General features: G+C 43.3%; 1 protein-coding gene across 1 annotated transcript in view; it reads right to left on the bottom strand.

Annotated features, from left to right (window-relative positions):
* LOC139202495 (cadherin-2-like) overlaps positions 1 to 20,118 on the bottom strand; it is a 73,098-nt gene that overhangs the window by 21,065 nt on the left and 31,915 nt on the right. The window contains exons 3-10 of the mRNA XM_070832000.1: positions 14,776 to 15,005; positions 12,196 to 12,369; positions 9,317 to 9,472; positions 6,459 to 6,603; positions 6,182 to 6,354; positions 4,795 to 4,932; positions 4,219 to 4,404; positions 411 to 664 (exon numbers count right to left, since the gene is read on the bottom strand). Coding sequence (XP_070688101.1) covers positions 411 to 664; positions 4,219 to 4,404; positions 4,795 to 4,932; positions 6,182 to 6,354; positions 6,459 to 6,603; positions 9,317 to 9,472; positions 12,196 to 12,369; positions 14,776 to 15,005 — 1,456 coding nt within the window. The remainder of the gene's footprint in view (positions 1 to 410; positions 665 to 4,218; positions 4,405 to 4,794; positions 4,933 to 6,181; positions 6,355 to 6,458; positions 6,604 to 9,316; positions 9,473 to 12,195; positions 12,370 to 14,775; positions 15,006 to 20,118) is intronic.

The following is a 20,118-nucleotide window of genomic DNA, read 5'->3' as shown; positions in this document are numbered from 1 at the left end:
TATGGTGAAGGGCTTTATGCTAATTCTGCCTCTAATCTAATCACAGCGTTCCACCTACATGAGATGTGCATTGTATGATGAAAACACTACTGTAAATGGGTACAAGGGTGCATACTTACCAATAAGCCTCCTTTTCTTTCAGTCATACCTCGTCAGCCACCGACAGTGACAGTGACTTCAGAACCAATTCTAATGAATATGTGACTAATTTACAAGATGAAAGGTTCTTCTTATCAAAAGACAGTGAATGACACATTCTGCTCTCAACTCAAACCTGCTCGACACTTCATAGTTAAATTACTCTTCTTTATTATACCATATTTTTATTTTAACACCATATTCTGACTTACAACTGAAACTCTGTGAACTCCACCACAGAATGAAATGGTCTAACATCATAGCCGTCTTACCAGACAGTCTGTCTCATGAAGCGGTCGGGGTCTTGGGCAGTGAAGGTGGTGAGCAGAGACCCTGCAGGCAGACCCTCCTCCAGTTTGATGGACTTGGGGTTGGGGCTGAACTCTGGACTCTCGTTGATGTCCAGGATCCGTACAGAGATGGTCGCTGTGGACTGACGAGGCAGATGGATGCCGCGGGCCAGCGGGACCTCATTCTCTGCCTCTACTGTCAGCATGAAGGAGCGGGTCAGCTCGAAGTCTATGGGCTGGACAGCAGAGGGAAGGGGTGGGGTGTTAGTTACATGATCCATTGGTTGTCTGACAAATTCAACATGAGAACCTTACGCACAATACACAGCTCTCTGTATGTTATTACCATATCTCATATGTCAGCTGGCTCATCCACGCTCCAGTTTTCACTATATGGCATGTAGAGCTACTATGAGTGGGAAAGATTAGCTGGTTACAACACTACGGAGAAGGTGCCCTGGTGGCCGAGGTTAAAGCTGATCACGAACGGGGGCCTATAGGGGGCCTCATATCAGCTGTGATGACAATCACAATAATTACTGCTGTAGCAACGGTTGCCGTAGCATGGTCGATGTGCCACATATCCTCCTCTTCCTCTCCATCATTATGTCTCATGTCAGCCTAATGTCTGCCTCTAACTTGCTATCTTCCCCGGAGCCTTTCTGTGATTCCTCATCTCTCAGGTTCCTGTGGATCCTGGTCTTGGTCCTGCTGATGTGGTTCTCTGGTTCATGAATCACTGATGTGGATCGTCGGCCACTCGTCATGTTTTTCAATAATATCATACTGCTAATCTGTTAGTCACACTCCTATTGTTAGTGCTATAGTCACTGCTAGTACGTTGGTTGCTGTTTGTGTTGTCTCTCTCTCTCTCTCTGTCCAAACTCCACCCAACGCGGACCCCTACAGAAGCCGCCCACATTGAGCCTGGATCTGTTCCAGGTTTCTTCCTGTTAAAGGGGAGTTCTTCCTGCCACTGTTGCTCAATATAATATCTGATGCTGCTCATGTGGGAATTCTTGAATCCTTAATTTTGAATTCCTGAATTGTTGGGTCTCTCTCTTAATTGGTCTAGACCTGCTCTTCATGTAAAGCGTCTTGAGATAACGCTGTTGTGAATTGGCGCTATATAAATAAAGATTGATTGATTGATTGATTGATTGACATCTGGTTTGGATGTGGGATCCAGACCATCACGGTTAATATGCTCTAGCTACACCAGTACAGTGGGGGTCTACAGATATTTCTATCTTTCGGCCTTTATTTTATCTGATAGTTACTCACTCAGCCTTGTCTCATGGAACTACATGTACCTACAAAGCTACTGTTTATAATTTGGTCTCACTGATAGTAACCTCACTGTTGACTGCTCACTCTTTTACAAGACCTGACTATACCAAGTTGCTGCTTATGCAAACCCGACATCTTCCTACTGCTGTTCCTTCATTTGAAAATCTTTCAACTAACGAACCACAGGGTGGCTTTTATTGTGAGGCAGCCACAGGAGATGTAATGTATTTGTAACAGAGGTTAGGGCTTGATTGCAACAGAAAAATGTTGGATCATATTTATTTACTAGAGAGAAATGGAACAAGCAGAGCTGCCAGAGTTGGAGGTAACAGGCTCTCACTGTGGTGTCCGAGAAGCAGCACATCTACTACCCGTCAGACTAAACACATCCGTTCACCACGGCCTGCTGCTGGGTGGAAGCTACTGGCATAAGATCAGACTGCTGCTGCTCACAGTATGATGGTAAAAATCCCATTTGTGACTTCTTCTTTCTTAAAACATTATGAGCTCTGTTTGTCAGTACTGTTAACAGACACATCAGCTTCTCTGATCTCGCTAGAGAGAAGCCACAGTGATGACAGCCCCCAGAGCTGATTTCACCTGCATTATACACCTGTTCAACAGCAGAGAATAGACAGCGACAGCTTCTGTCTGAAAGCACCTGTATATTGTAGATGGTTTCTCCAAATTCAACACACTTATTTTTTTACTCTCTCAAAATTATTCAACCCCCAGAATGCTCATGAGTGCACATGTGCGGAAGTATATGCTGCCTGTTACGATTGCTCCTGCTCGTTTTCTTATTTTTTCTTACTTTTAACTATCTTTTTAATTATTTGTTTTACTTTTTTTGCTGGTAATATGCTTCAAAGACGTTCCCTCTCCAATACATGCTAGTGGAGAGAGCTCTTGTCATCTTTTTGCTGTGAAAGTACTACTTTAACTCTGCTGGGTGCAGTAAACATATGGCCGTTGGTAGCCGTTTTGGCTACACGAGTGATCAGCTGATCGCTCTGAAACCTGCTGGCATCTTGACCACGAGATCTTCACAAATTCCAGAAAGGAATTCTGATTTTGATTCTGATTCTGAATAGAATCCCTGATAGAGCACTCATTTGCAAATTGTCATGCACACATGATGCATCAGGTGCGCTTGAGATAGAGCATATCAAATACCAGGACAGGCTAGGAGTTTCACAGTGACGCTTGTTGCATATCAGAAATATGCGTAAATCAAGAGAATTGTCCAAAAAGTTAAGAGAGGAGATCATTGCCCTGCACAAACAAGGAAAAGCATACAAAAAGACAGCAAAGGCACTGAAAGTTCCTAGAGATACTGTTGGAAGCATAGTTCAAACGTTCAAAGCTGGCTGCACTACCTGGACGTGGCAGAAAGAGGAAGCTATCAAAGGCTGCCGGGCAGGCACTGAGGTTTCAGCTTCTACAGTAAGGCACATATTGAATGCTGAAGGCCTCCATGCCTGAACTCCAAGACCTACACCACTACTGACTCAAAAGCACAAGAGTCAACTCCAATATGCTTGAAACCATATGAATGAGCCACAGAAGTTTTGGGATTCTGTTCTCTGGAGCCATTAAACAAAATTGGAAGTTTGGAAGAAATTGGAAGAAAAATGAGGCAGATGCTGAAAAGAACACCCTGCCTACAGTGAAGCATGGCAGTGGCTCAGTGATACTCTGGGGCTGCATTGTTTCCTTTGGCTCTGGAAACCGCAGTGTTTGGAGGGCAAGATGGATTCAATCAGTATCAGGAAATCCAGGAGAAAACGTCATTCCGTCTGTGAGAAAGCTGAAGCTTGGGCGTCATCGGACCTTCCAACAGGACAATGATCCCAAACATACCCCAAAGTCCATCAAGGCTTTGCTTCGGGAAAAGTCCTGGAAGATACTAGAGTGGCCGTCACAGTCGCCTGACTTCAATCCAACAGAAAATCTCTGGTGGGATTTGAAGAAGGTTGCAGCACGCAAACCCAAGAACACTAGAGAGCTGGAGGCTGTTGTCCATGAGAAATGGGAGAAGATTCCTCAGGAACGCTGTCAGAACCTGGTGTCTGAATATTCATCACGTTTGCAGCAGGTCATAACCTGCTTATCAAGAAGGGTTGAATAATTCTGAGACTGCAGTAATTAAAAGTGCCATATTGTGTGAAACCACCTGTAATATTAATTGTGTTGAGATATTTCAAGTGCTCTTCAATTGTTGCTTGAGTTCTACACCTAATACAGCTAATTTGCAATGGGGGTTGAATAATTTTGAGTGCAACTACATTTTGTGAGACTGTGTGGATTACAGCAATGCTGACCCTATCCCCCTAACCCTGACCCTAACCTGACCCCCCAACCCTGACTCTGTGGAAGAAAAGAGTCAAATCAAATTGTTTATGGCCTTTACACCTTTAATTGTTCAATCTGGTGTGTGTGTGCATGCATGTGTATGTGTGCGCGTGTGTGTGCATGTGTTGTGCAGAACAAAGCCCACCTTGACCACGGTGAGCAGGCCCTCGTTGCTGGTGGGGTCGGTGGGGATGGAGAAGCGTCCTGTGGGGTCTCCGGCGATGATGCGGTACACGGCGCTCCAGGCTGAGGTGTGAGGTTGGTCTTTATCCGTCACAGTTAGGTTAGCAACGATCACATTGACCCTGTTCTCATGAATCTCCCCGAAGAACTGAGAGACAAGAAGACAGACTTGTTCAGAGCCTTTTTAACACCAATTAAACAACCTTGTAAAACAGCACTACATTAACATCATGATGAAACTGCTGTGTGACCAAAGCGGAGATGATCCATCTCAGAACAGAGCAAAGTGCTCTTGTTTCCCACAAACCCTGCTCCTTCCTGTCCAACCTGTTGGGCGTTACTGAGGTAGACGAGCGTGCTTCATCGGTCTCATTTGCTTTTCACTCCTCTGCCATCAACCGCTGCCAATATAAACTCAGACAGCCTCAGTGGTGTTTAGCCTCGGCTGTCTGACAGCCGTTACACTGTCCTCAGAGTGTCTGAGAGAATGTGTCAGTGTGTGTGTGTGTGTGTGTGTGCCTACTGTCTGTGGACCTACTGTGTCTGTGGTGAACTCTGGGGGATTGTCATTGACGTCGGTGATCCTAATGATGGTGGTGGCAGTGTTGGAGAGGCCGTAGGTGGGGTTTCCCTCCATGTCTGTTGCCTGGATGATCAGGGTGTACTGGGTGACTTTCTGGAGACAGACAGAACAAACAGCAAAGCTGGGCCTCAAACTTTGTTCTGGACTGGACAGACGCTCTGTTACTGTGGACTCAATCACCCCACCATTCACACCTCCCGCAAAAGGTTCATCGCCATTTTAATACCTTTCAAAGGAAAATAATGATTTATATTGAAATAAAAACCAACAATTTAAACAACATTACAGCGGTCATATTCAATTTCATCAGTCAGTTCTTTGGTTAAAACCACTAAACATTCACTGGTTCATTGTTCTGAAGCTTCTGACTGCATCACATGGTCTTTTTAGGCAGATTTATGTTTGCTCGGTCGCCATGGAACGGTAGATGTTTGTACTTTCCCATTCTCCTGACCACTCAGTATCCTGGCTTCAGGACGTCTCGTTGATGTCTGCTGAGAATTCTGATTTTAAGAATAGCCATGCTCAATACTGAACTAAAACTAAAAATTGAACATTTCAATATACAGGTCCATGACAACTGAGATAATTTCATTTGCTGATGAAGACCATGTCCCTATGGCCCAAAGCTCCGAACAGCTGAGTAAGTGAGTGTTGAGCAGTGACTGTTTTGTCACTGACTTTCATAGTATGATAACACAGTGAGGGATTACAAGCTTCCAAACACTTCCTGTGTGCTCACAATCAGTTTAATGCAAAGTAAAGTCAGATCTCAGTGATTACATTGTTGAGTTGGAGTAACAGAATGATGCAGAACTCTAAAACTAAGTAAAAACAATCCCAACTCAGACTACAGTGCCCTTATTAGCTGTGTTGTCATACTGGCTAGTATACAACCCATATATGACCAGCTGCTGTCAAATTGCATATTAAGGTTACATGATGACAACTGATCCATTTCTATGACAACTAAGCAAATTCCATGCGGGTGAAAGCTCCAGAAGAAGCTAATAAGTGGACTGAGTATTTAACTGGCCTTATCCCTCAAGAATGTTTAATGAATGCACTGCTGTCTCTAACTCTGGAAGGTAAATATGTGTTCAATTTCCTTAAACTTAAACAACACATTTGAAAAAGTAGGAGACAGACTTGATTGATTTTGAGCTGATTAACAGTCCTTAAAAAGAGCCACTGTATGCACAACACACAGCTCATCCTGTAGGTGTCTGACTGGAAATAAACCCCCTAGATGTCTTTCCACTGCAGGCTAGACACATTCACCGAGAGGCAGCTGCTCCTCATGGGTTTGGGGGAACACACACACACACACACACACACACACCTCCCGATCGAGGCCTGCTGCCACTGTGATGATGTCACCAGTCTTATTGTTAATGGTGAACATGTTGGAGGAAGGGCTCTGGGGATTCTGGGAGAGGATCTTATATCGCAGCATCCCATTGGCAGTTTTTGGGTCATCCTTGTCCACAGCTGTCACCGTCATCACAAAGGATCCTGCAGGGAAATACAGACAGCCAGCGAAGGATTAAATCCTTAAATCCACAAGATGCATGTGTGTGTGTGTGTGTGTGTGTGTGTGTGTGTGTGTGTGTTGGTACCCGGCTTTGACCCCTCTGGTACAGAGCCATTGAAGATGGTGTGTGTGAACTCCGGCCTGTTGTCGTTCTGGTCGATGACGTTGATAACGATGTCGATGGGGTTCTCCACCTGATTTCCATTCAGGTCCACAGCATGGGCTCGCAACTGTACACACACACACACACACACACACACAGAACAGAGTGCAGAGCTAGTTAAGCCTTCCTTGGTCACCTGTCTATGTGTACGTGCGGCACACCGGCTTAACAGTTCACTTGTACACAGACGAGCTTAATGAATTCATGTGTTCAGTATGTCTACTCAAACAAACCCAGATGATACACCCACATACACGGTCATTCTTAACTGCTCCTGATTCTATTTCATGTTCATCAATATGTGTCCCTGCAGAGTTTAGCCTGGAAGCAATACAATGCACTTCCACTTTTTATAAAACTTCACTGAAGAGATTCTTGATTTTCAAAGGGACATCACTTTGAAAATCAAGAATCTCTTGAGCATCTTTGATGCAACCCATGAAAGCAGCAGGCCAATGAGATGTATTTATTTAGCATCAAATGGTCAAAGGTGCTGAGTACAGCTATTGATTGGCCCTCGACCCTCCATAAGCCATTTCTCTGCAGTGTATTAAACATCCATATGAGGCTCTCAGAGAGCCAAAGCCTCCCTCATGAATAAACATGCCGGCCAATCCCAGCTCCTAGCTCTGACAACTACATCCAATCACATGAATATTCATCAGACAGCTTAAATGCAAATCACCCTGCTGCGACTCCAGATTTCCACTCCCCTGTGTGAGTTGTGTGTGTGCATTCCTACAGATCAAAAGGTTAGACTCTGCTCTCTGAGGTGTATGTGACTGTATTAGATATAGTGAGCAAACACCAAGAGTCTTTTTTAAAGAATTTCTTCTTCATCTCTGTGCATGAGAGAGAATATATCCAGCAGAGAGTGACAGCAAAGATGAAAAAACGTGGATGACATGAACACAAGGTGGTGAGGCAGACCGGCAGCACATTCACCCATCAAGTGAAGCGTGAGGTAAATCATTTGAAATGCACCTCTGTTTTTTCAGTAAATAGCCTGGTGAAGTGTCAGGCTTGGTGTTAAATAGAATGGTTTCACATTCCTTATCATACCCTCAAGTTCAGCTTTCAATATTTTAAGGAACATAAGTTGACAATGACTTTAACCACCTTCTTTTGAAGAAGGCAGAAACAACCTGTAACTTAAGCCTAAAAATGAGACAGGCAGCAGAAGAAGAAGAGCAGGTGGAGCCCACCAATTCTTCACAATGCGTTTTCCATCAGTTACCAAAGTTCAAAGACCCCAGCTGTTCAGATTAAAGTGTCCCGATCAGCTGGATCATTTGAGTAGAGAGTAGTATCTAGAGTGGTGTTTCTGTTGGCTGCTGACACAAACCTGCTAGAGAGCAGGCAAGTTTGCTTCTGGTCTTTTAGTGACAGAATTACATTGTTTTTCTGTCACCAGTGAAGTTTAGTTCAACCCCCAGAGGTAATGGTCAGCGCTCTTTCACCTGCTAGGTGAATATTTGCTCTCCAGCTGTGTAAAGAGAAGGTAAAGAAATACTAATCATTGGGAAAGGGGTGCGTTTATCAACCAGGAACCAGAATCAGGATGGAATGGCTCCTGCAGCCCAACTCTAATAAGCCTGTGAATGTTTTGTTTGACAAAACATCTTAACCAGTTGTTTAAGGATGCCCAGACTTGTTTTTCATGCTTTTATGTATCTCCTTCCCTGACCTCAGAGGGGCACAACTCCAAAGGAATATGGATAAAATACACACGACATGGCATATTAATGAGCTCCTTTAGAGGTCAGGACAGAGCCTGCCTAGCTGTCTCTATCTGTTTCCAGTCTTTATGAAGCGGCTAGGAACGCACTGCTTACCTCACGTCTGAACTGCTGCTGCTCGTACGCGTGTCCACACAGACAGCCTGTCTTCTGTCTGCAAGCCTGTCTACTGTCTGCCAGCCTGCCTACTGTCTGCCAGCCTGCCTGCCAGCCTGTCTACTGTCTGCCAGCCTGCCTGCCAGCCTGTCTACTGTCTGCCAGCCTGCCTACTGTCAGCCAGCCTGCCTACTGTCAGCCAGCCTGCCTGCCAGCCTGCCTACTGTCAGCCAGCCTTCCTACTGTCTGCCAACCTGCCTGCCAGCCTGCCTACTGTCTGCCAACCTGCCTAGCTTTCCACATCGAGTTAGGCTTCGATAACGGTAATAAATAATTGAATACTTCATTTCATTCTAAATGTCACATAAACTCTTAATAATAACAATAAATGAAGGGATTATGTCCACAGAAACACTACAGGACTTTTACTTTGAAAGGAAAACAGGAGGTATTTATCTTAAAAATATGCATTCATTGTTTCCATATATGCAAGATATTGTACAGATATGGACCGTGAAACTATTAAAAAGTTGTCATCTTGCTGGTTTGATGTCAAAACATATCAGTGTCAACGTGTTCCTGCTCCAAAATAGGCGAGACTCGCGATTCACACACGTTGCTGAGGCAGGCAGTGTGTCCCTGGCATAAGATAAGCTAACCACCTCCAGTTGTGTGCAGTGAGCCACTAGAGTTTTGTACAACACTGAACTGAACTACAACTGAAACTAAACCGTGGCCACACTTTTGCTACTGCAGCTCAGCTCATTTAATTTTTAGACCCAATTTTATTCCTGTCCGACTCGTTTTTTGCTACTCAGTGAGCATAGCGCACTGTAGAATATCAGCATGTTTAATGTATGTCCACGTACTGATAAAACTGTGAGGGTAATCGAGACATAGTGATTTAGGTTTTAGACCTTGCTGTCACGGTGTGGAGAGTCTTACATGGAAGTTGGAGATGTGCTCTCTGTCCAGAGGCTTGGTGACTGACAGCTGGCCTGAAATTGGGTTAATGATGAAGATGCCAGTCGGAGGCTGGTCGGCCCCGGGGCCCGTCACACTGTAACGCAGCATCCGGTTCTTATCCCGGTCTGAGCGGATCTAAAGCACAGACAGAGGAAGAGGAGGAGATCAATGTTACAGTTAATGAATTATACACAGGAAAAGCAGAAGATGGAAGTGGACACATCCTATGTGACACTGCCTGCACAAACTAAACCATATCTTTCATTTCTATGTGTCATCTGCTGCATCTACTGCTGCTCAGAGTATTTTGGGAGATATTTCCCCTGAGTAAGCAAGACTGCCTGTTTAAAAAGGTAAAAATATAATAATATAAAAGTGAAGCTAAACTTTTTGAGTTTGACCTGGATGTGTCTGGTATGTCAGTATGACTTAAGGCTTGCACAGGCAACATTCAGCAAATGCTTGAGGCTGATGCTAAATAACCACAGAAAGTGAAGCCAAAATAAACTAAGATGCCTGGCGCACCAATAATATTGTGCACGCTGTCCGTATGATCAAAACAAAGAGAAAGGCAGCAGTGTGAAGACAGACCTCGACATGCACAAGACTGCGCTCACTAAACACAAAAAAGATAGAGGAAGCCTATGAAGATTCTTATTTCATTCTATTTCATTCATTCTTTCATTCTTATTTGAACTGCAACAATTAGTTTTCTGTTTAACTGCAATTAAATTGAACATTTTATCCATTTAAGAGAGAGAAAAAGTACAACAATCAGCTCAAATGAATCAGTAGTTAGTTTCTTCAGAACAATCTGGAAATCAGTCTTAATGCAGCATTAGCCTCCGGAGTTAGCTTTTAACTGCATAGCACAAAACAAAGGTGGGAGGTACATGTGATGGATGGATTGGTGGATGGCTCCTTGGTTTTGGTCACATTCATGAGTACCATTTGATATTTTTTTATAATTGAATAAAATCATGACCCATCACCGTTCAGGGGAAGATGGTTCCATCTGAACCACTCAGCAAAGCCGGCCAACAGGTCCCTTTGCTCTGATTCCTGTCCACCTTTGATTCAGCTGATACCTGCAGAGACATCTGAGAATTTCTGCCAATGACAGGACTCTGAGTTGTACTGCAAGTCTGAGTGTACGATGTGAACTAAGAGGTGACAGGACCGCCCCCGGTGGAGCTCCTGTGCTGCCCATCATCGTGTCAGACATGCAGATCCACAGCTGCACACACTGAGGTCTGTGTTTGAGGTAGTCAGTGCTCCAGGAGATGGGAGGTGTCCAGTGATGCTCCTCACTCAGCAGCTGGGGCTTGACTGTGTTGATGGCACTTGAGATGTCTGAAAACTTAATCCTCACAGTTTCCTGCTCTGTTCAGATGTCCGGAAGTTCGCTGCAGCAGGTAGATGATGGCATCTGCTCCAACATGGGAGCAGTAGGCAAACCGCTGCCATGCTGTTGTTTCCATCCAACTCACATCCATACTTAGGTCAGGTGATGACACCTGAGCCTGCACCACTTGCTTCATGAACATAGTGAGATGCACTTGAAAGCTCAGAAAGGTCAGAAAGGTAGCTGAAACATTTCTAGTTTAGCTTAGACTACAGTATTTTGTTCCATATACCGCTTACTAAGGTCATGTTACAGCGAGCTGGATGTCTGATTAAAAGCAGAAAGAAAAAGTAATGACATTTCTATTATACTTAGATCTGCTATAGCTCTCACAGAGAAGTGGGTAGGCTTGTCTGATAGGATGAAAGAACCCATTCCTACATTACTTAAGAATTTATGTCTAGGGAGTCCAGGGCTCAATTCTTGGTCTGCTACCTACTTTGTTGATGCTTCGCCTCATCAAAGAAAGAAATGTGTGTATGTCCAGGTAAATGTCCCTGTCCCACGGAAGCCTGAGCCACACTAAATCACTATTTTGAGTCCATTAAAGATATGAACGGTTGTACCAGAATGTTCCAAAGTTACAAACCATATGGTTCTACAAGCCTACCTTAGTTTCCCAGTGATGTCACTTAATGTAATGTAAGTAAGACGCTTCTTGTTACATCCCATTCCATTATCTTCCGCTTATCCATGTGGGGTCGTGTTGCTGTGGCGACAGGTCGAGCAGGGCACTCCAGGCGTCTTCCCGAGCAACGCTTACCAGCTCCACCTGGGGGACTCCGAGGTGGTCCCAGGCCAGATGAGATATATAATCCCTCCAGAGAGGTCTGGGTCTGCCCCGGGGTCTCCTCCCTCCTCCTTGTTACATGTGGAAGCGAATTAGCACTGTATCTCCAGTTGGGTATCACAACACTCCCCTCACTGTTTAACCTACAAACACTGTGGGCTGATCACAGCTCATCACTTCCAGTTATCAGATGTCGGCTTCCAGTTAATTCAAGAAACCATCCTTTCATTTGACTTGTTGTCTACAAAGCCCTGCATCAGTTTGCCCCGTTGTACATTTCTGACAGGCTGGTCAGACTCTAAGGTCAGCTGCTACGGGCCTTTTGGATGTTGCAAGGGTTAAATGCAGAGTTGGTGAAGCTGCCTCTAATTTTCATACTGCCAGCTGCTGAAATACTGTCAGAATGCATTAGGTCTGCCTCAGTGTTAACATTTAAAAGTCGACCTACAACATTCCCTTCTTTCCTGTGTGTTTGAGTAGCTTTGTTTTGTCATGGCTGGCTGTTTAGATTGCAGCTAGGGCTGTATGTGCATGTGCCTTTGATGTTTTATTGCTTTTTTGTGAAGCCCATTGTATTACAATTGGAATGAATGCGCTATATAGGCTTCTCACAGCTACTGTACGCCAGGCCTGCTTTTGTGTGTGTGTGTGTTTGTGTCTTACTCTGACTAGGTCCTCAGGGAACTGTCCTCGTGAGTTCTCGGGGACGTTGATAGGCGGAATGACCCAGTCTCTCTTCACCCGTCTCAAAGTGCCATCACCCCTGACAACCACACTGCGCCATGGAAACAAGATCTCTGGCAGCCTCTGAGTCAGTGTTGCATCACTGGGCTTTACCTGCAGAGACAGTAAAAATGGGTTGTATACTGCGCTGCACACACACATGCGCACACACACACACACACACACACACACACACACACACAGCATGGCTGAGTTGTAGAGGGGACACTTGGTGAGTCAGGGTATTTCTGACCTTGTTCCAGTGGCTTGGATTAATGCTCTCATTACAGTCCGTCTGATAAATGACTACCACCTGTCACCGTGTGTGTGTGTGTGTGTGTGTATGTGTGTGTGTCTGCATGACTGGTCAGTAAGCACACTGCACTACACTGCAGGGTTCACAGAGGATGGTAAGGAACTTTGCCCTCCCACAATTCACCTCAGCCTGACCTTGAAGGTAGGGATGTGTCTGTGATTCAGTTACATTTCATTGATTTAGTACAATAAATCTAATTTCATCCATCGTTGACGGAAAGTATAATAAGAATTTAAGAAATACATTGAAAAAACAAATGCGGGATGAGTCATTAAGTAAAATGAACCAGAAAACAGAATAAATGAAACAAAAGAAACAATTTCATCAGGGCCAAGCAAAGCAATTTAGCCAAACAGTAGAGGGAAAGATCTGTATTCTTTTGAGATTAGGATATTTTTTTATTGTGGTTTTATTCACTTTACGATAAAAGCACAATTGCACACAAAAAAGCCTGAAATGACAGACTTTGCCTGGTTAATGTCAGAGAGATCCGTCACACATCATTCATGTGTACACTGGATCAGTTTAGTGCTGCTGTTGTTCCTCACTGTGACTGTTACTGTTACTGTTAGGAGGGCCCACTGTTCTTTTTCTATCTGCAGATGTGAATATTGATCATACACGGATGAGTGGATGCTTTCTTCTTCTTCTCTGCTGTGTCAATTTGTAACTACGAGTTTTTTTTTTTTTTTCATCCTCAAAATGACTTATAATTCAGTATAATGTACATTTCCACAGCAATAACTCCAACAGTACAACGGTCATGTCGTACTTGTCTTCATTCACTAAATAATTCCTCTGTGTGCTACAGTCTATAAAATGCAACACTTTCTGCAAGACGTTTCACACTCCAAAGAAAGCATCATGTGTTTTCTGGGAGAATTTCGGAAAGTCTTCTAATATAAAGCTACTCCATCATAGCTCAACACCTCCCACGCGGTTGTTTAACCGCTATCAAAAAAAAAGCACATGAATTATTTATGGAATGAAGACAATACCTACTGTATGTATGTTATATTTATTTTTCTATGATAATTCTATGGATACTTTATGCTTTATACACATTATCAGACAACAGGACAGCCTGAAATACATCAGACACAGGCCTGTCTGAAATATGTGCCGCCTTCATCAAAGCCTGTTTCTCTCTGCAGTTAAGGTTCCTACCCTGGATAATCATACATTTGACAACAATTTTAGCATCAGGGTATATTTTGCATTTCAAAGAACTTGCTGGCCAGCACGGAGAACAAAAGTGTTGATGACAGGCGACTCCGTCTGATCTGTCAACCAAAGACTGACTTTTCTGACATCTGGAGCTTGGTGGGCTGTAAGTGTGACGCTTGTTTGTCTCACTCTTCACTTTCTTTTGATAACATCCCTGATCCTGCGTCTCATTGCCGACACTGCTCCCCTGGCAGATAGCTGGCTGTTAACTGCTCCTCACCAGTTTTCCTTATGAGGGACTGCTGACAGCGTCTTTCGCTCTCTGTGATGTTCCTCCTCAGCTAGCATCGCTGATAGCAACTAAAGCATATGGCAGCCGACTATTTCTGTGCTGTGTTTAGAAGAACAGCCAATCAATGCCAGTGTCTTGTCTAAATACATGCAGGGGGGCCTTATTACCGCTGGTGTATATGAAACAGACTAACAGATGGCTGTTTGACTCACTTTGTCTCTGCAATCAGCACTTGGCAAACCACCACAGACGACTGTTGGGTTGGAAAAGCTGATTTTTTATCTGTGCATGTAGTATGGTTTGGGGGTGGGTGGGGGGGTTGGTCAAAAGAGACAATTCTCTCTCTCACACACATGCACAAAGACTCACATCCACTGGTATGTGTTAATGAGCTCACTATTATTCAAATACCTAATGACTCAGTGACAGGAGATGTGTGTGCGCCTTGACACAGTGAGGCTTGTGCACTTACTGTGGATGGATAACAGACTGGAATGGAATTAATGTAATGACAGACAGACATAATAAACAAACATAATAAATAGAATAAGCAGTTGAGCTGCCCAATAATAACAATGATATAGTTTTTGTTTAGTGTCTCAATAACCACACAGAGTCAGAGTCGAATAAGGAGAACATGGATGAACTTTTTACTGGTTATTCGCAGTAAACCTATTTGTGTGCACTGCTTAAAACATGGAGTAGGTCTACAGGAAACAGCCGTCTACTTGTGCTACTGTCTTACCTGTTGAGCTCCTATGCTGTTGCCCTTTGAAGGGACGTGGAGATGCACTCTGGTCTTCCAGACCTGTTTGGACTGCAGTTCTCGGGCATAGACCACCACCAAGGCTTTTCCCTTTGCCGTCAGGCTGACGTGCCGAACAGTGTAGACCACTCCATCCTCACTCACTCTGAAATCCGAAGAGTCTCCAACCTCAAACCAAACCTTCGGTCCACCACAGTCCACGAAGCTCACTAAGACACAAAGACAGAGACACCAATCACTGGTGTGAAGTGTTTTTGTTCACAGGGAGTTCAACTATGACCCACCAGTGGGGTCATGTTAACATGTTGACATTTCTTTTATTTAAAACATTTCAAGACTGAACACACATATCACACATTTCAGGCTAAATTCCAGCAAAGTGAATATTGAAGGATGCAATAGACTCCCACACCTCTTACATGGCAGCCAGGTGGACTAACAACGAACCCACACGAGACATCAACAACATGTAAAAAGACCTGTAGAGGTTAGAGGTTGGACAGTTTTCTTACAAACTAATGAAAGTGATGTTTACATTCAGTGTTACTCACTAAACTCAGTGTGTGTTTCCCCCTGGTCGGACAATTGATGAATGCATCTTCTTCCTCATTAAACAATAACACTCAAGCAAATTTTTCTTAAAAGGTTGAACCCTGATGTTTACGCCTGTGTTCACTAGCAGATGCTCTTCTTCTCTGTCTTGTTGGCACATGGCTGTGTATTTATTGTAGATCAGCGGAATAGCGTGAAACCATTGGCTGGACTGTTCACATCACATCAACCACATGTATATGTGCACATGCACAAGACAAACTAAACAAAAAAGGACTCCCCACTGTCACTGAGAACTTCAGTGCTTTAACTGAGACTCAAATCACCAGGTGCCTTTTTTGTTTCTTTCTGGGTGAAAGGCCACATGGGATATGTATTCACTCCAGCATATTCCTCCTCTGCACCGAGATCTCCTCTTGGGTGGATGTCCCTGGAACATGGGGCATCATGATCAGACACCTGAACCACCTCTACTGGCCGCTTTCATCGGCTCCACTTTGAGTTCTTTCTGGATGCTTGATCGCCTCACCCTACCACTAGAGCCTTCAGTTGAACCTTGATTTTGGGAAAGAAAACTGCACTAAGTGATGCTTAAGACACTAGAGTAATTTAATCTGAACCCACTGGGTTTGAATGATTTACCCATCATGGAACAAGCAAATTCAGAATATATATGTGAGGCTGTCAAACAGTGCAGAAAAATAGTTTTTTCTCTCAAAGCAGCTTAAGTAGAAAAAAAGAAAGAAAAAACTGGATGCTGGAGTAACGGAGTGAAGAAAAAAAGTCATGTAAAGCCTGACTTGTTTGTAGATGAGCATTAGAGGAAAGATCGATGGGCCCGGCCAGAGCGTGCCTCTAAGTCCCAAAGCTGAAGCTGGATTTGCAGAAGTAAAACCATAAACGGGCAGAAATAGTAAACAGCAGGGTTTCCTCTCCCTGCAGTTTTCTCCTCTTTATTTGTTTGCCAAGTATAGCCTACCTTTGGAAAGGAAATAGCTTTTGAGATGCCTGGGGGGAGGTAAGCAGCACTGTGACTGCATTTCACCAGAAATCATTGCAAGTTGGTCCGCGGTGTGATTTGAACAGACACAGCACACTCATGCAGAACAAAGCTGTCAACGGCAAATGTCAGCTCATCACAGTCGGCACATTAACAACAAGTCAGTGCATCCAGAGCAGCTTCTTCTACCTCAGCAGGAGGACGGACAGCGGTGAGGGCTGCAGCTTTGGTTCTGTCCAAGACCTCTTTTCACAAGTGATGGATCAAAGAAAAGGAGGATGGACAGGAAGAATTTGGCAAGCTTTCCACAGTCATACAAATGTTCCATGCTGAAAACTACAAAGGCAAGTTTACATTTTCTGAGATGTCTTCGGAATGTCTGTTTAACACGGCCTCAAAAGGTCTCCATCATGATTTCAATATAATGTCTTGTCTGTATGTAGGGCTGTAGCATAAAAGTTTAACTGAGAGAATCTGACTCCTGACATGAGGTGGTCAGCCATATCCTTTTAGTTCACCACTTTGTTGGTCTGGTTGAGCCGTAGAAACACTCAGTGGTGTTACAGAGTGCTGTCATCTCCAGAGCAACAATGCTGACGTGGCAAAACATGAACAAATAAAAGTTTCAATACAGATTTGCCATCAGAGCTCAGAAAATGCAGATATTTTGCCAAGCAGGATCCAGATATCATAAACCAAGTTGTGTGACTGAAAACACAGGCAACATCCTCATAGTGTTGGGTGCTACAGGACAATACCAGCATGTAGCTTTGTCTTCAGTAGTTGTTTTTCACATTCAGGAAGCTCATTTTTCCACTTCTCCTCAGCTGATAAAAACACACCTTATTCACAGTTTATTTTCAGTGGTGTTGCAAGAGTTGATTTAAAATGTGTGATGGCCTGATAGAAACACTGATGACACAGAGAAAAACAGACAGGAAGAGACAGACAAACTGAGAGGGTGACTGCAGAAGCCCTAAAAGCTCCTCTGATTTCCTGAATATGTGTGTGCGTCTGTCTGTGTGCGTATGTGTGTGTGTGTGTGTGTGTGTGTGTGTGTGTGTGTGTGTGTGTGAGTGTGTGCGTGTGTATGTGAGTGTGTGTGTATGTGTAGTTGGTGAGTTGGCTAGAATATACCTGCATGTTTATTATTATTAGTTATTTTAATGTATCCAACTACAATGTGTATAGAAAATTCTGTTTCATTGCAATAATGTGTGTAGAGCTTCTGATCACATGACTGGAGTCTCCCCTGTATGTTTTTATTTGTATTTATTCACCTTTATTTAACCAGTTTTGTCCATTGAGGTCAAGTATCTCTTCACAAAGGAGAGCTGTTGGTCACTCTTCCATTTGCAGAAAATGGTTAAATAAATACCATGCTGTGCAGGGAAAATTTTGTCAGATCAAAATACAAACCATCAGAATATTCAAGTAGCATATTCTTAACCATACCATGCTCTTAATAGAAACAAGACAGCAAAGTGTGATTTCCTGTGAAGTCTTCTGAACCAGGCTCATGCTGTAGTGTGTTAAATTCATCACTGACTGACATTTGAACACCATTGAGACAAAAAATGAGTCAGACCTTTTGACACAGCATACACATTTGAACAGAATCTTTTTCTGGTCAAAGCTGCTGCACAACACACAGCAGCATTTAGATCATAGCCAACTGAGAGTCTTCACTGAAACCAGCTCTTTTCAGTCTGAGTGCTACATGAGATAGAAAAACAACTTGTGTCTAAATTCACGTCATGTCTGCTTTTTCAGTTTTTTTCTATTTTCTTGTGAAATATTTCAAACAGTTTTAGCCCTCGGGCCTCCTGTGATGATGAATCAATTCAAACAATGACAGAATCATTCATAGCCACGCCTCTACAGGGTGGAAGACTGTAGAGGCATGAAAAGTGTGCAGCATTCTGCAGTAAAAATCCATCAAACTGTATTGTATCCTTCACAACAAAGTGCATTTAATGAACGGGTCATTTTGCCTCAATGGTCTGTAAACCTCTGTGACGACATAACAGTGCAGTCATGAGGACTATGGTAAATGTTCTGGATTTGTATAGCACCTTTCTAGTCATTTCAACTTCTCAAAGCACTTTTACATCACATCCTCATTCACCCATTCACACATCATTCATACAGGAGGAATCTAAGTTTATACAGTTGACGCTATGCTTCAGGAGTAAGTTGGTTCAAAATGTCCCTCACACTAACTACAGGGTACATATAACCCCAATCTTAGCTTCATTACACTAACTACCTGTGCAATTTTGAATCCATTTTAAGATTATAATTATCCCTTTAAAGCCCAGATGGGTTCCTGTTTATGTCAGGGAATGCTGAATGAATCCCATAGGAGCTTAAGTGCAGCCTGGGATCTCGCAGTGGGTCCCTTTTGCTCTGGGATCATGTGCCAGAGGAGATCAGGCAGGCCACATCTTTGTCTCTTTTCAGTCTTTTTCAAAAATACACTTTTAAAATGTGTGTGTCTAATAAGCAAGTCAATTGTTTTTATCATTTTAATATAATTGTATGCTTCATCTTATTTCAATATTTCTGTTATGTTCTTTTTATAATGTTCTTATTTTATTGGATTCTGTTTATTTTGCTATTGTGAAGCATTTTGTCACTTGGTTTTGAAATGTGCAATACAAATGAAATGTATTATTATAATTATCATCATCGCCATCATTATCATTATTATAATTATATATTGCTGACATTCACTTATGTTACTGAGAGGAAATGGTTTATCAAAATCAGCAAAAATGTGATCAACACATTACACCGCAGTTTTATCCAAATCCTCATTTCATTTTGTGTTTAAATTTGACAATCTGGATTGAAGGTGGTGTTGGAAGATAAATTCTGTACTTAATGGAAAGGAGTCATCCTCAGGGGAATATGCTTGGTAATTTCATGATTTTCAGCCAGTTAGAAACATCCTTTAAAGAGATACTCCAGCAAATGACTAATGCACTTCTTGAAAGTGACTTGACTTGAAAGAGGCAGAAATGCCCTAAATCAAAGCAGCAGGGCAGAGGTATCCTATGTTTCAGATGCTGGATCCTACATTTTCAATAGTGCAACTTACTGGAGCCCTTTCATTAGACCCTTCCCATCTGGTTAGACACCCATGTCCTTCCAGCTGTCACTTCCTCCACTCTCTGTGACCATCTATACCGGCTCAGTGAAAAAGCTCATACATTATCCATAGTCATGTTCAAAAACACTCATGCTGCTACATCATGTTAGATCTGACTGGTTTAACCCACACCTGGGGGGAACTGGGGCAGAACTAAGCACAGGGCTTTCAGATGTTGCTAAGTGGCTGTGGGTGGTTACCGCTACAGCATCTCAAACTGACAGCACAACAAAACAACATGCATTGAGATAAACATACCCGGGGCCACCTGAAACTCAACATCAGCAGTTCAGGGGGCTGAAACATTCCAACATCAACAGACCTTTCACGATTTTCTCTTTGTCTCGGGAAAAGGAAGCGTGCAGTGAATTATGTGCAGTGGACCTTGAGATGATCACTGCCCATAGCATCTTCCGAGCACCAAGCTAAACCAGGCAACCAAACGCTGCCACAAGAACTATGACAGAGAAGAAAGGGAGCCGGGAAAAGAGCTACAATAGCCTAGAGATAACCCCCTCTACCAGCCTACTACTGGAAAATGCCCAGTAACAGGAAAGTGAAATTAATGAAATGAGACTCAGACTATTGTGCAGACCAGTGTGAGACCAATTTACCA

The sequence above is a fragment of the Pempheris klunzingeri genome, chromosome 6 (genome assembly GCF_042242105.1).
Source record: "Pempheris klunzingeri isolate RE-2024b chromosome 6, fPemKlu1.hap1, whole genome shotgun sequence".
NCBI classification, from domain to species: domain Eukaryota; kingdom Metazoa; phylum Chordata; class Actinopteri; order Acropomatiformes; family Pempheridae; genus Pempheris; species Pempheris klunzingeri.
This window is presented reverse-complemented; position numbering and strand designations above follow the sequence as displayed.